Source organism: Sinocyclocheilus rhinocerous, unplaced genomic scaffold, assembly GCF_001515625.1.
Source record: "Sinocyclocheilus rhinocerous isolate Xijiao unplaced genomic scaffold, SAMN03320098_v1.1 scaffold8, whole genome shotgun sequence".
Classification (NCBI taxonomy): domain Eukaryota; kingdom Metazoa; phylum Chordata; class Actinopteri; order Cypriniformes; family Cyprinidae; genus Sinocyclocheilus; species Sinocyclocheilus rhinocerous.
The window spans coordinates 2,476,993-2,492,221 of record NW_015666800.1 but is presented as its reverse complement, the minus strand read 5'-3'; the positions used below and the strand labels follow the sequence as shown (position 1 = coordinate 2,492,221).

General features: G+C 41.0%; 1 protein-coding gene across 8 annotated transcripts in view; it reads right to left on the bottom strand.

Moving 5' to 3' along the window:
• Positions 1–15,229, bottom strand: part of LOC107733169 (estrogen-related receptor gamma) — a 111,183-nt gene that overhangs the window by 41,401 nt on the left and 54,553 nt on the right. For all 8 annotated transcript variants that reach the window (XM_016544709.1, XM_016544708.1, XM_016544705.1 and 5 more), the window contains one exon: positions 14,689–14,805. In XM_016544709.1, coding sequence (XP_016400195.1) covers positions 14,689–14,805 — 117 coding nt within the window. The remainder of the gene's footprint in view (positions 1–14,688; positions 14,806–15,229) is intronic.

The window sequence follows — 15,229 nt, the reverse complement described above, 5'->3', positions numbered from 1 at the left end:
GTGTAAAGCTGTTATTGGTTATCGAGTCATGGCTGTTCAGAGCAGAGCACAATTTTAATATGACCCATCTTTCATCCAGGATCCCCAGTATAAAGGACACTGAAATATTAGGGGGGTGGTGAATGCTGATGGAATGTCATCCAAATGATTGAAATGCTGAAATTCATAATTGGAAACACAGTGCTATCTTATGGCCCTCTCCCTCCACACACACACAGACACGTACGGTGGGCTCCTTCACAGCAGCAGAGGCATGTGTGAGGTTGGGCACGGCAGTGGTTTTTATGGTAATTGAGGCAGTTATATGAGGTGGATGTGGACAGCGCCTTTCTTCTGCCGAGACTTAAAGAGAAATAAGCGTGTGTTATCTTCCTGCCGACAGAGCCGCCCTATTGTTGATTCAATAATACAAGACGGCTCTTATCAGGGCTCGGGGTGACTGATTGGCACGCCGATATGTTTAGACAATGTGCCGTGTTCAAACTGAATTCACCCAGGCCTCCAGTCTGCCCAAGAGCAAGCAGAGCAGAGCGAATTAACACCACACAATGGACTGAGACTCTTTCAACATCTTTACATGCCCCTCTTGGCCCATGTCTTTTTCTGGACCAAAACCCATGACGTCTACAATCCTGTATGATGATTTTATATACTACTACTACTACTACTACTGTTTTTATTCGTCAACGATATTGCATTATACATTTAATTATAGTCATCGTCACATGACCAGCATTTTCGTCTCGTCTTGTTTTCGTCACGTGATAAAGGTTCGTTGACGACGATATTTAGTCATAATTTTCGTTGACGAAAGCAACACTACTACTACTACTACTTTATTATTATTATTATTATTACATAAAATTGAATGAAGGCAACAAAAAAAATCTATGTGAATGAATACACAAATAATAATATTAATAATCAATAACATTAAATGAATAATCAAATAACTATAAAGTTTCAAGTATCAAATAAAGTATTCTAACTTAACCTCCAAGTAAACTATTTCAATTGGAATATTAAGCCCTGATATCATGTTTCTTCTATCTGCCAATACCAATAATAATAATAATAATAATAATAATAATAAGAATAATAAGAATAAATTATAATAATAATAATGAATGGATATGTGAAAAAAGCAGAATAAAAAATGTGAATGAAGGCACAAAAAGGTAAAAATAAATAAATAAATAAATAACAAACAAAGATGCACCAGGCACTGCAATGAGAAATTTAGTTTTAGTTATGCTATTCAACAGTAGCGGAGGAAAATTATTATTTTTTTTAAATTCAGAGACATTGCTATCCCGATGGGGTAGTTCTCTGAGGACACAGAGTTAGCCGAAATTTGCTCCATTATTTTTACCAAGGTTATGCAAGAAAATCATAGATATGTTTAATTCAAACAGGATTGAAATCATAAAGTATGTCTGTGAAACACAAATTTACCAGGGAGAACAAGTTCCTTCTGAACAGGGCTTTGGAGAAAAATGCATCAATTCAAAATCAAGGAGCATAATTGTGTTTACATTTGAGGTCTCTGTTTAATCCAAGGAGACACCCAATGGTGGGCAAAAGCTAAGGCAGAATGAGGTGTTAATAACACACGGGTGTGTAGGGGTGAGATATCAGCCAGGGGAGGTGGTGGCCAGCATTGCGGGATCAAAAGGAGCGATTTTTGCCTTCATCTGGCCTGATGGTGGAGTAAATGAGAACAGATCAGCGCTGCGGTCTGTGGGCAGGTGGCTGTCGGCCGTCATCCGTCTCCTAGCCATTAAATTGCTGGCAAGATGGAGGGCCTTCCTTTCCTGTAGCCACACTTACAGATCAAACAGTGACAAATGAGATGTAACTGCACTTGTAAAGCAAGGCAACAATCTGTCAAAGTACAATATAATTTGTGATCTGACATGGCAACCACGTTGTCTATTCCTGATCTATCTATCTATAATAATTTATATAAGGTATTATAAATATTTAAGCCATTTAAAAAGGAAAAAAAGTCCTGAAATCATCTGCTTCTAATATCAGACTGATAATAATAGAATGTAATGGTATTTAATACTAATAATACTAATGAAAAAGAAAGAAATGTATATCTATAAATTTTTCATATAGTAAAAAATATATATTTCAATTTGTCAGCCAAACATGTCAAACTGATGCACAAATGGACAGATGGATGGATGGATAGATAGACTCTGTTCTAAAGCTCCATTGTCTGTATTTGTGTGCGCTAGGCTTGGTTATTACCTGAGGAAAATCAGTGCCAAGGAAAAAACTACTTAGTGAGCTGTATGACTGCATTAACAAGGCCTCTCTTTGCCTGAACAATTCCTCGCCTCTAAATGATCTAATTAAAGTCTCATCAGTCGTGTGTCTCGGGCTGAACCCTCCGCTGCTGCATTCAGACACTAGCGCTCCTCTCGGCCTCACTGATCACATGGAGGGCTTCTGATACATCATCATAACAGACAGTGTGTGTCTTCTGAGGGTGGAAGACTTGTAGAGGTTTAGATGTTGAGCAGGGATATATGATGGGGGAAGAAGGCAACAAAATGAACCCTTAGGTGTTGAACACTAATAGATATGAAAATAAGTAAACTGTAGAGACCACAAACCACGCAGATACACTTTCAACACATTCCTTGTACACATACGCAATGAATCATCCAAAAAAGGAGTCTGAAAAAAAAGTGTCTCCTTCAAAAATGAGAAAACATTTATAAGCTTTCAATATGACTGGAACAGACAGATTTTCGTGGCGGGTCATCATCTATCAGGAGCTGTGAGAATGATACAGTATGTGTCACTATGGAAGGGCGTGAGTGCTGTAAGGCAGTGGGTGATGGTGGCCATCTGATGGGGGAGATTGCATTAGAGCAGAGCACGGGATGGTGCTGGGGGCTGGGCCATGCTGGTTAATATGGGGCAGTGGGGAAACTGATGGTGTTGTAGGAAGGAGGGACGAGCTGCAAACGGCCTGCAGGTTGCTTCAGGTCGGTCAGGGCAGGGAGGAACACACAACCTACAACGTGGCTTGCTCTCGCCCTTGAAATGCTTTGTCTTTGCATGAGCTTAGACATAGCTGGAGCTTATAGACTTTCACAATTGACAGACAACAATAAATATTGAAAAAATAGCGAAAAATGTCAAAAATAAATAAATAATAAAAAATAAAATAAAATAAATAAATAAATATGACTGACACACACAGAGCGCTTCGCTGAATGACAGAAAGCTGACGCTGGCTCCGCCGCACGTGCTTTTATAGCTTCCTGGTCATGACGTCACCCGCCCGTGATGTCCCGCTCAGCTATTGGACTGATTTCACATGTTATTCAGAGCGTGGTCACAGAAGGTGTTCCCCGAGCGTTTCCGACGCAGCTCGAGTTCCTGAAGAGGAACAACACACATACACACACACACACGCACACACACGCTCGCACGCACGCACGCATGCACGCACACACAATAAAATACACTCTTAAAAATAAAGGTGCTTCACGATGCCATAGAAGAACCTTTTTGTCTAAATGGTTCCATAAAGAACCTTTAACATCTGAAGAACCTTTCTGTTTCACAAAAGGTTCTTTGTGGCGAAAGAAGGTTCTTCAGATTATAAAAAGGAAAGAAAGAGATGATTCTTTAAAGAACCTTTGACTGTATGGTTCTTTGTGGAACCAAAAATGGTTCTTCTATGGCATCACTGTGAAGAACCTTTTAAGCACCTTTATTTTTAAGAGTGTATATAAACAAAACAAAACAAAACAAAAAAACTAAAACCTTAGACAACATTGATTTTATTTAAAATAAAACCAAATTATAAGTAATATTTATATTATAGTGCGTGTTTGTGTATGTATATATATATATATATTATTTTCATTTTAAAATTTATATAATTTTATTTTACAATTACAATTTTTTTGTGACTCTGACCTTGTAAATAATAATAATAATATTAATAATAATAATCAATTATAACAATAAAAAATAATAAATTAGAAAAGCATGCAATGGTCTCAGACATTTTGTCCCCACTATATGCATTACATATTAAGGTTTTGAATGACATGATGAAATAAAAAGAAAAAAAGTGTCATCTCACTCCTTCCATCTCACCACTCTGAAAATATCTGAAGATATTGTTCTATATGTGTCAAATTCACCTCATCAGCACTTATAAAAAAAATCTGTACAATTGGCCTTGTGCCATCTAATTAGCCCAAAGCAATTTAAAGACAATGAGTAAGTGAAATACTTTGCAATCAGCTCACATTCATTTTCCATTGCACATAGTAAGGGCTGCACTGACTAAATGGAGACATATAAATATGCAAATAAAAAATAAATACTCAATAAATATGCAAAAAAAAAAAAAAAACCTTTGTTGACTGTCTGTCTGTGCTATTTGTGTGTGTGTGGGTTTTGTGAGACATTTAGGTGAGGTAAGCACAGGAACTGTAAGTGTGGTGTGGGTTTACGGCTGAGTGACGGGGGTATGACCCACTGAAATACACTCTTCTAAAGAAACTTCATCTGTCAGTCATATCAGTGCTTTAACAGCTCTGTGCCGGACAGCCTGGGGTACCGGGAGAGGATAATACTCCCGTTTGTAAGCATGCTTGTGTGTGTGTGCACAGCAGAGAGTCGTGAAACCAGTGCTTTTCCTCATTCAAGACATGTATGTTGTGTAGAGACCTTTACCACTAGGAGCTTAAAAATACAATCTTTCTTGCGTGTTGATAGCATAATAGCTAAATACGTGGTCTGCTATCACATAATCTGCAGGTTCAGTTCTTCACTTTGAAGAAAACTATCTGCTAAATGGCAACCACACAGAAAACAGAAAATAAAAGCAACATAAAAAACGTCTAACAACAACGGGCAGATCTGTGGGGATATCGCTGATAGATTAACACCCTGCATCAAACTAAGCAGGTCATTTCTACACTATTTTTGGATGAGAAATTAACAGATGCGTTCTGATGTGCCTGGTGGTAACAAACCTCCGGACAGAAATACATGTATAATACTTTGTTTCAATGCCTGTGACCTATTTTACAGCAAATTACACAATTGCTTTTGTACATGCTGACACTCATGCTAATTAGACTTGCGCTGTTGTGTTGTCGTCAGAGGCGGACAAAGTACTCAACTCCATTACTTGAGTGAAAGCACAGATACTGCTGGTCAAATATTACTCCATTACAAGTAAAAGTTGTAAAGACAGATTTTTACTTAAGTAAAAGTACAGAAGTACTTGCTTTTAAAAGTACTTAAGTACCAAAAGTAAATTTCCTTTTTTATGTCAATGCACTGTTTTATTGTTGTACGTAATACTTGCAATACTTCTGAAGCAACTTACAATACATTACACCTGCTGAATACACGGACTAGCTTGTAGTATCTTTGGAATAAAGAGCTTTTAAAATGTTAAAAACCTATGGGGGAAAAAAACATAAATAAATAAATATATATTTATTAATATAAAAATAAATAAATAAATATTTAAACGACTTTCTACTTTGAGGATCTTGATAGAAATGTAGTGGAGTGAAAAGTACAATATTTGTCTTTCAAATGTAGTGAAGTTAAAGTCATAAGTTCCCAGAAAAAACAATACTCAAGTAAAGTACAGATACTCAAAAAATGTACTTAAGTACAATACTCAAGTAAATGTACTTAGTTATTGTCCGCCTCTGGTTGTCGTGCACTTATAAAGAAACAGATGTGGCGGCAAATGTGTCATCATGAATTTGTTAAGGATTCACAGTAGAAGATTTGTACCAATGGACCTGAAGTTTGAAATTAAAGTGTAATTTGAGTTCCCAGAATGCATCAGCTACATTAGGAAGTCTGAATAAGTCCAAAGACTACTGAAGTGTATTGTTTACCCTTAATTCTTGAGATTTGGGAGTAATAATACTGCATCCAGAGTGGTGAAGCGCATTTGATCCTGACTGCGTACAAATGTTCGCCTTGCCGACTCTACAGTAGGAATTCAAGACTTCCTTCACCCGTGTTCGCACTCCTGCCATTCATAGATTACTATTATCAAGCCTCTCAAAGCCAGCAGTTCTACATTGCACCAAATTTAGCCTCCCCAGCCCCCCTCAGGGCTCATACCAGAACGGTCTGTCGCTAAAACCATCTTCCCTGCCATCCACATCTACGTTCTCCTGCTCAATCGCACCAGTCCACATGGATTGACAGAGTATGACGATATGGATATCACATGCCTTGGGTATGTGTGTGTGTAAGGTGTTAGTTCCCAATAAGTGAAGATAATCAGGACAGAGAGGATGATGCTCTCCGCCTTGCGAGGGTAAACGGGTGCGATTGGGTCATAGCGATGCTACTGGCCTGCTTCCTGACATAAAGAAATAAGGACGTTCTCACCACGCCAGCTGTGCAGGCATCAGGCCCCTGCCAAATTCTAGACCCTGCCCTGCAACCAAATCAGCCTGGCCGGCTGGAAAAGCACAGTCTGTGGACTCAGCATGGTCTGTCTATGCAAAAAAAATAACCTGCCGTCTGCAGGCAGCGGCGCAGAACCGGAGAAGCCAAGAGCCCAGTCTGACTTGTGCCTTCATGCACAAGTGAAGCCCAGTAAGGAAATTGGTCACAAATTTTGCAGCCCAATAAGGAAATTGGTCACAAATTACCAAAACAAAGCAGTCGGAGAGAGTCAGCGCAGGCAAATTGCGGCCTGCGGCCATGGCCCACTGCACTGTACAGAGCGCTGATTGAGCCACATCATTCAAAACGACATGTTACTGTTGCATTGTTATGACAGTCGGGCAGCTGCGTGATTGGTGCGGTTGCAAGAGCCCATATAGAGCCATTAAAAGGTCAGCAGGTGCTGGACAAGGCAGCCGCACGAGCATCCCAGCGGAGGCGTTCTCTGGGATTGCGGGTGTTGGGCTGCAGGCACTTGTGATGAGGGACATGCTGAATGCTGGAAGCGGTCCAGACTCTATTGCCGAGCCACTCAATCATAGGGTCAATCGAAAGGCCCTCGCTTCGGCAGCGTCTGCCAGGCCTGTGGACGTACACATTCACAGCGCTCATATTTACTGTGCTCTGCAGGAAGCGCTTCAAAATATCCTCTCTGATACGAAGCTATACTGCTGTTTACCAAACACCAATGGAGTTCATATGGTGATTCGGCCTCAAGTTTCTCAGGTTGCTGAGAGTGAAGAAACCAAATTTGCATTTGTTTGCATTTTAATGTACAGTAGACGCACAAGGTATATGGACACTTAAGTCCCACTTAATGTATGAACTTCATTGCACTATGAACAAAATCTAAAATCAAGTGGCATCTGAAAACAAATTATACCAGAGGATTTTGTAAAAGTAACGTCTTGATTTAAAAAACAAAACAAAAAAAAAACTAGTGTTTACTCATTTAAAACTTGATATTTGTTTTTGAAAATTTCTTGAATTTCTATTCGAAAATTTCTTGAAAAATGTGCTATACTTCTTTCACATAAATGACACTTGGTTTGATATTTCATCTAATGCAAAAGCATCCACCTTAACTATGGCTACATTGTCCAAGTACTTTTTTGTGGCCGCTGTATGTATAAATCACCTAATTATGTGAATATCTGCCATGGACGTGCTAAGCAGCTGCCTTCTGGGAAAAATCGTCATTTATTAAAGTGTCAGCAAAGTGTCCCTGGTGCTCTGTATGGAAAATGAAAGAGCACAGACCTCCAGCTGTCCCTCTGCCCACAAGTGGTTGTGGCAGACTGGGAAATGCATGAGTGGAGGAGGAGGAGGATGGGAAGAGTCCTCCAAAGTCAGCAGCATGTAAAATCTTCCCCCTGCCTGGCTGGGGTCCAAACATACAATGCTCATTCTGCCTCTGATTCAGCGCAGAGACTTCCACCAATCCTCTGTGGGTTACTTGAATGCCTAAAGATGTCATTTAGTTGAGGATGGCGAGCAACCAGGGAGCATGAGAACAGAGGGATTGGAGGGGAGGGAAGAGCGATGGCAAGGGAGAACCGAGGAAGGAGCCGATAAGGGATTTGCGCTACTGTGCCTTCTGTTGCTGCTGGAGAGGAGGTGGAAAAGGCACAACGATGACCTTTCTGTCTCTGCACGGAAAAAAAAGAGAAACCTCTCAGCAATTAAGAGGAGTTAATGCCCTAATTATGTGTGTCGTTTTAGGCAGCGCCAGAGGGGATCTCCTAAATAGTAAGAGAGAGTCGGGGGAGGGAGAGGAGGGCGAGATGAGGGGGATGGAGGGTAACTAAGCCAGCTGCATCATTCCCCGACCCAACCTGGAGGGGTGTGCTATGGCCAGTAGTTTGGGTTTTCAAGCAGGTGCGCTAGATAGGACAACCCCACACAGGCTTATTTTAGGCTAAGCAACATGCTTTCAATCCTTGAAGTGCATGCAGTGAGTACAGGAGGAAGGTGTGTGCTGTGATACACATCAAGCAAGGCCTGCCAGTCAGTTATGACACTATAATGAGGCTGTCATGATATTCAAATGGCTCCGTTCTGAAGAGTGTGACTGTCTGCGGTGCACACTTTCTCCTTCACGATGAAGAGGCAAAAGTCTTCTTTTGAGTGACATTTCATACTAGACCAAAATCGCATGTCACGGTCTATGTTATATAATTATTTTATATAATTAAATTACAAAGACATTTGGGAAACCCAAAATGGTTCTTTTCTGTGGCATTGCTGTGAAAGCCAACTTTTTGAAGTTTTATTATCTAAGAGTGTACTGGTATATCATCAGTGCTGTTCACAAAGATTTTTCTGTCTGGCTGGTTTTGTATACCACAGTGAATTAGTCTTGCGATAAGATGGACAACAGTTTGTTCTTTAATGAGGAGATGGGTCGGACCTCAAACTGGTGTAGCACAATTGCACACTGGAAGAAAAACAAACCAGCTGTGAGAAAGAGTTGCCATGCTGACATTTAAAAGCACACACAGAGGCGCTATCTAGGAATAAAGTAGGGCAAACTACAGAGAGAGAGAGACTGCATAATGATATCACCCCCCTGAGAGCACTCTTTAAGATGCTGGCTCTCTATTTTGGGGAGGCAAGAGTGGAAGAACGTGGTGGGTGGAGGGTGGTCTCAGACGGGTCCTCTCCTCAGGCTCTAAATGAATGGCGGCGTTGCATAATCCAGCGAGCCTTGCCTGCTGACAGCACGATGATTTATGCCCCCCGTCAGAGGAAGAGAGGGGCGAGAGAGCGAAAGGCAGTCGAGGAAGGGGCGGAGAGTGAGAGAATGAATGAGAGAGAGGGAGAAAAAGAAAGAAAGAAAGAAAAAGAAAAAAGGAAGGAAAGAAAAAACAACAACATAAATGAATGGATAAAATGCAGAAATGGGGTGCAAGGTAAGAAATGAGGAAGAAGGAGGTGAGAAAGATGCACTCGACAAGACTCCTGTCAAGCCAAGTAGTCGTTTCTCCGTCTCATTCACTCTCTCCATCTTGGGGCACTTGGGACAACTTAAGTCAGACAGCTACACGCTATCATTTCTAGCACAAAATGTATTGTTAAAAATTTTATGTTTTCCATTTAACTTGAGAAAAAAACACTGATTTTGCTTCAAGACCTAGATTTTACATCAAATGGTGACCCAATAAAGTACAAAAATTGTTTAACATAAAAAATAATCAAAGTAAAATCACTAAAATCAGTCATTTAAAAGCATAATTAATAATAATCACAATAACAGAATTATTTATTATCTAATAACAAAAAATATTTTAATAGATTATTATTATTACATAATAATTTTAGAATATAATATTAAAAGAATTACATAATTGATAACAATATCGGCAGCCAATAACTCGCCACTCAAAATGAGTGAATGCCATGCAAACTATGCGATTTGACAGACAAATCTAGAGTCTGATGACTTTTGACATCAACAAGAAAGAAGAACCAATTTTGGGGTTACAATCCACCAGTTAAGAACTACTGGTTTAGACTTATACAAGGGAAAATATTGTGGACTGATGAGGTGTTTTTTTGCAGTGCTGTATCTGACCACTGTGATCATTGGCACTGGCATGTTCTGTGTCAGTCACGATAATGGTGACAGCGGCCAACATGTTATATATTTCACTAAAGGGTTTGCAGCACAGAAGCAGAGGAATTTTAAGCGGGATTTGATGCGATGAGGAAGGCTTTTGAGTTTTAAATTGCTCTCTTGCTCTGACTAAAAGCAGCACGCACTCTATATGTATGAGTATGTATGTCAGTGTGTATGTGTGTGTGAGACAGAAAGAGAGAGAGAGAGACACTTTAGCCTACTCGTATCTACAGGCAGGTCTGGCTATTTTGCTTCCATGGCGGCTCGTGTCCCCAGAGAGATGCGGTGGGGAGAGCCACTGCTGTCAGAATCCAAACTCCAGCCTTCGTTAGGACAGCCGCTATCTATAACACAGCACAATAATTGGTCGAGCTCTAATTGCCTTCTGCAGGAATTAGATGTTACATATTCGGAAGGTGCATCCCATCACTGCCAACCTGCATCTGCAGGTTTCTTATTTTCTCACTCTTATTCACTTTCTGAGTTTAGATGAAAGCACATAAACTCTTTATTGTTCACTGAGGAAACAAATATACATACAGCATGTCCACTTTCACTCAAGTAATGGAGTTGTGTACTTTGTCCGCCTCTGAGCATGTCCCACAATGTCCTGTAAACTCAGAATAAATTATTATTCTAATATACATATATATAAAACGTATATATATATATATACATATATATATACATATATAAAAAACGTAAAATCTGAAAGCTTTTTACAGTGTATGAAATAGATTCTATGACAGAAGTATCAGTCCAAAAAAGCAGGAGAAAGAGAGGTATGAGGTACATTAAGTAGCTCTCTCTGTGGAGAAGGTCATCCATCTGTGTGTTCAGACATGAGGAATGAGTGGCTGAGAATCTAGCTTCATCATCATCATCATCATCACACATATGCACATTCTGCCTTAGTTTGAGTACGCAAGGTTTTAGCGGAGTGAAGAGCATGTAGGTATTTATGAGTGCGTGTATATGCATTAGCGTCCTAGTGTATATGTTCTTGTGAATAAGTGCTTTCTGTGAGTGTAAGTGTGTGAGATCAGCGTCGCATGCATCAGGCCACCTGTGAGTGCCTCTGTGAGTGTGTGAACTGCATCTCTCTAAGTGTTGTGTAATAAGCACTCTCCAGTCCTGATGTACGGCTCTCATTTCCCTCATGCTGCGAACCGCTGGGTGCTTTAGCTCAAGCATGTTAGGGCTGATTCCTGGCTGCGGTCTCAGGCCAGTGCACTTTTAGGCCCCATGCACTGCGTCTCTCTGACTGTCTGTGGATATAATTTTACAGTTGGGTGGCTGGAGGTAGCGACGCGGCAGGCGGTTGGCCCCCTAGCGGAGTGAAGAGCATGTAGGTATTTATGAGTGCGTGTATATGCATTAGCGTCCTAGTGTATATGTTCTTGTGAATAAGTGCTTTCTCTGAGTGTAAGTGTGTGTGATCAGCGCTGCATGCATCAGTGAGTGTTTCTGTGAGTGTGTGAACTGCATCTCTCTAAGTGTTGTGTAATAAGCACTCTCCAGTCCTGATGTACGGCTCTCATTTCCCTCATGCTGCGAACCGCTGGGTGCTTTAGCTCAAGCATGTTAGGGCTGATTCCTGGCTGCGGTCTCAGGCCAGTGCACTTTTAGGCCCCATGCACTGCGTCTCTCTGACTGTCTGTGGATATAATTTTACAGTTGGGTGGCTGGAGGTAGCGACGCGGCAGGCGGTTGGCCCCCAGGGTCAGACAGAGACGTAGCTGGAGGCAACAATTTCCTTGCAGCTAGAACGCGCATGTGCCTGCAAGGTGAGCACCTGCACACGCTTTCGGTACGACAGTGAGTGTGTGTTGAGGGGATTTGCTTGTGCATATGTATGAGTGGTGTGTGTGTGTACAATGTGGGGGTGTTAAGCTGTAGGTGAGAGCTGCAAGTGATAGGTGGACAGATATCATGTTGGGTGGTTCGACTAGCCCTACGGGGGTTTGGCTCTGTGTGCTGAAGGATTTCATCACTTTGGATGCCTGGTATACAGAACTGCAAGTATGTGGATGCATGTGTGTGTGTGTGTGAAAAATCCTTTCTTTATCAGGATTACTTATCTCATCCCCACCTCCATGTCTCCCAGGGGTGACAGGGCTTATTTCAGACAGATCTTCCCCTTAAGCAAGCTGTTGGCTATGGGTAACATCCCATAGCCCCTCCCCCAAAACCCTCCAACACCAAACATTGCCTCTGCACAGACGCTGACACGTCAGCTTAGCCCGTACCTCACTAAAGCTAGTCAGCCACAGTTAACGCTGGCTGACAACTAATACACATAAAGATGACTGATCTGGATTTAATCGGATCCCAGGCCTGCGAGTTCTGCGCTAGATCACTGAAAACAACAAAACCTGACAAAAAGTGCTAGCATAACATTTAAAAAATAAAGTACTGTAAAACCACCAAACAAAATGTAAGCAAAACATTTTATTTGCAGAAAGCCATGAGGGACATCAGTCGAACAAAAAGCAATTTAAATATTCCATATGAATAGCCATGAGGTTTGCAAGCATGTCTAAAACAAACCTGAAAAAAGTGCTAAAGTAATGTTATGTTAAAGTAATGTAAGTTAGTGAAGCTAGTAAAGTGTCGCAAAATCAACAAAGAAAGTTAGTGGAGCATTTTACACACATAAAACTGTGAGGGACATCAGGCATTCAACAAAACCCATTCCAAATATTTCATATGAATATCAAGGAGGTTGAATTTTTGTGTTTTTGTATTTGTGTTGGTTGTGTCTAAAATGCTGTGAAAACAACAATCCTTAAAAAAAATCAAGCTTGCACAATGTTCAAAAGTAGCTAATAAAGTGCTGTAACAAATCCAATTTAAAAATATTCAAAAGAATATTCAAAACATTTTTAAAAATGAGTATCCATGAGGGTAAACTATGTTTGCATGTGTTGGTTGTGTCTAAAAAACATCACAGCCTTAAAAAACAAGCTAGTGCAATGGTCAGAAGTGGTGTTGTAAACCTTACACAAAAATAATGTTAGCATAATATTTTACACACATGTATATGAATGGTCTTAAGGTTGAAGTGTTGTTGTATGCATGTCTAAAAAAACCTTTGAAAATAGCAAACTAGAAATAGGTGCGTTCAGAAATCGTAACGCTCAAAAGAAGGGACTGTCATAAAACCAACTAACAAAAACAATGCGCTACATAAAAAAAAAAAAAAAGTAAAAGAACAATGAATATACATTGTTGAACTGAATTGTTTGTATGCATGTTTTTTCATTCTTTGTGTGTAAAGTGAACATGTTTTGGAAAAATAAGAAAATTGATGCACCAATTTTTCAAATGACCCTTATTCATATGTAGAGGGGGACCTCTGTATTAAATTCAAGCACTTTACAACAAATGGTTGTGCCACTGGGTGCCATTTTGATATATGTGTGTATGGGTGGCTAGCAGCAAGAACAAAAGGCTGCTATTTGTCTGGGTGCTCATGGGAGAAGATGCCATATCAAACATGCAACTACATCCCTCAGACCTTTCTGAAAACAGGCCTCTACTTATCAGTTACCTACCTGTCAGCGACACCGGCCATGTAGGCAAATGTCCCTGCACAGGGCAACAATAGTGTTGAATGAGATTGCCATTTATGTGTGTATGTGTGTGTGTGAAAAAGATGGATAATATGAAAAAGAAACATTTCACACAAAAACACGCATATGCGCACACCCTCACACTGAAAGCAAACAAATGTGGCCTGTGGGGCATTTGCGCCTGCTGTTGCTCTCCAGCTGCGTTGTTTTGGTATAATGTGAGCTGACCACTCAGGACCGCAGAAGGTAGGCTGCAGGGTTTGTGTGTGTGTGTCTGGTCTCGTGTCTTGGTGAATAAGGTGCAGTCTACCTGATCGTGACTTAAAGGGGCATAGCGTTTGTGTCCACACACAACTGTGAGCCTATAAGTGCCGTCACCTGCGTCTTTAAGAGGTCCTGTTCTGTGAGTGACAGAAGCATAGCCTACCTCTCATTCTCTCTCAAGTCTTCCCTCTCTCGCCTACTGTATGACGGCGATTCTTTCAGAGGCAGACAAAACACTTCCTGTCCACCTGAATGAGAAGCGAGGAAACGAGCTGCCGTGCCGCATTTCTGCCTCTGAAGATATCAGAAAGGACTTTTTTTTCCTGTGTGAAGGTTAAAGGCTAGTTCAGGCAGCTCCTCTGTAAACTTTTAACATCAAAGGCGGGAAAGCCTGGAGAGCCAGAGCCTGTTTTCACAGGAGAGCGGCGGTTTGAAAATAACTGCTTGTCCGTTTGGCAGACCTCTGAGAAAATGCCTCACAGGCCGGCTCTCTAAATAATAACCAGTCTTGTTAGTTAGAACTGGGCCTGGAGGCCGAGGCAAAAGATGGTGTTTGCCTGACCGTGAGTGGCCCTCAGGGCACGAGGCCAACTGGCCCTTCAGTTTCAACCTTGACTTCATTCTAGACCTGTTGTACTTTTTCCCCCTTATGGAAACCTGTGCATTTTCTCAGAATTGTAGATAGAGTGAGAAATACAGTTGGACAATGGATAAAATGTTCATTTCCTCTCCTCCCCAACCATTTTTTATTACTCTCACCTTCTCGCATCATGCCGACGGTCAGACACTTCATGAAGCGGCAGGCTTGGCAGGACTTCCTTCTGCGTTTGGTGATCTCACATTCATTGGTGGCGGGGCAGCTGTACTCAATGTTTCCTGTGGCGAGGCATGTAGAGAGAAGGAACAGAGAGTGTTTAATGACTGCAAACCAAAACATTATTCCTATAGCAATCCAGCAAGAAATATATATATACACACACACACACACACACAAAAGTTTGAGGTTGGTAAGATTTTTTTAAAGGGGTGGTTCACTGGGTTTTTCTAGGCTTGATTGTGTTTATGGGGTGCAGTTTAATATGTGTTAATGCTTCATTTTTTAAAAAACATTTCACATAATTTACCTTTATTCCACACCGCTCTGTCCCTTCTCTGAAAAACGCACTGATCATTTCCTTCTTTTATGAAGCCCCTCCCTCAGAAATAGGCGATGGGGTCTGATTGGTTAGCTAGCCCAGTGTGTTGTGATTGGCCAAACCGCCTCTAGTGCGCGTCTAAGCGTCCCGCCCCTCACCTCAGC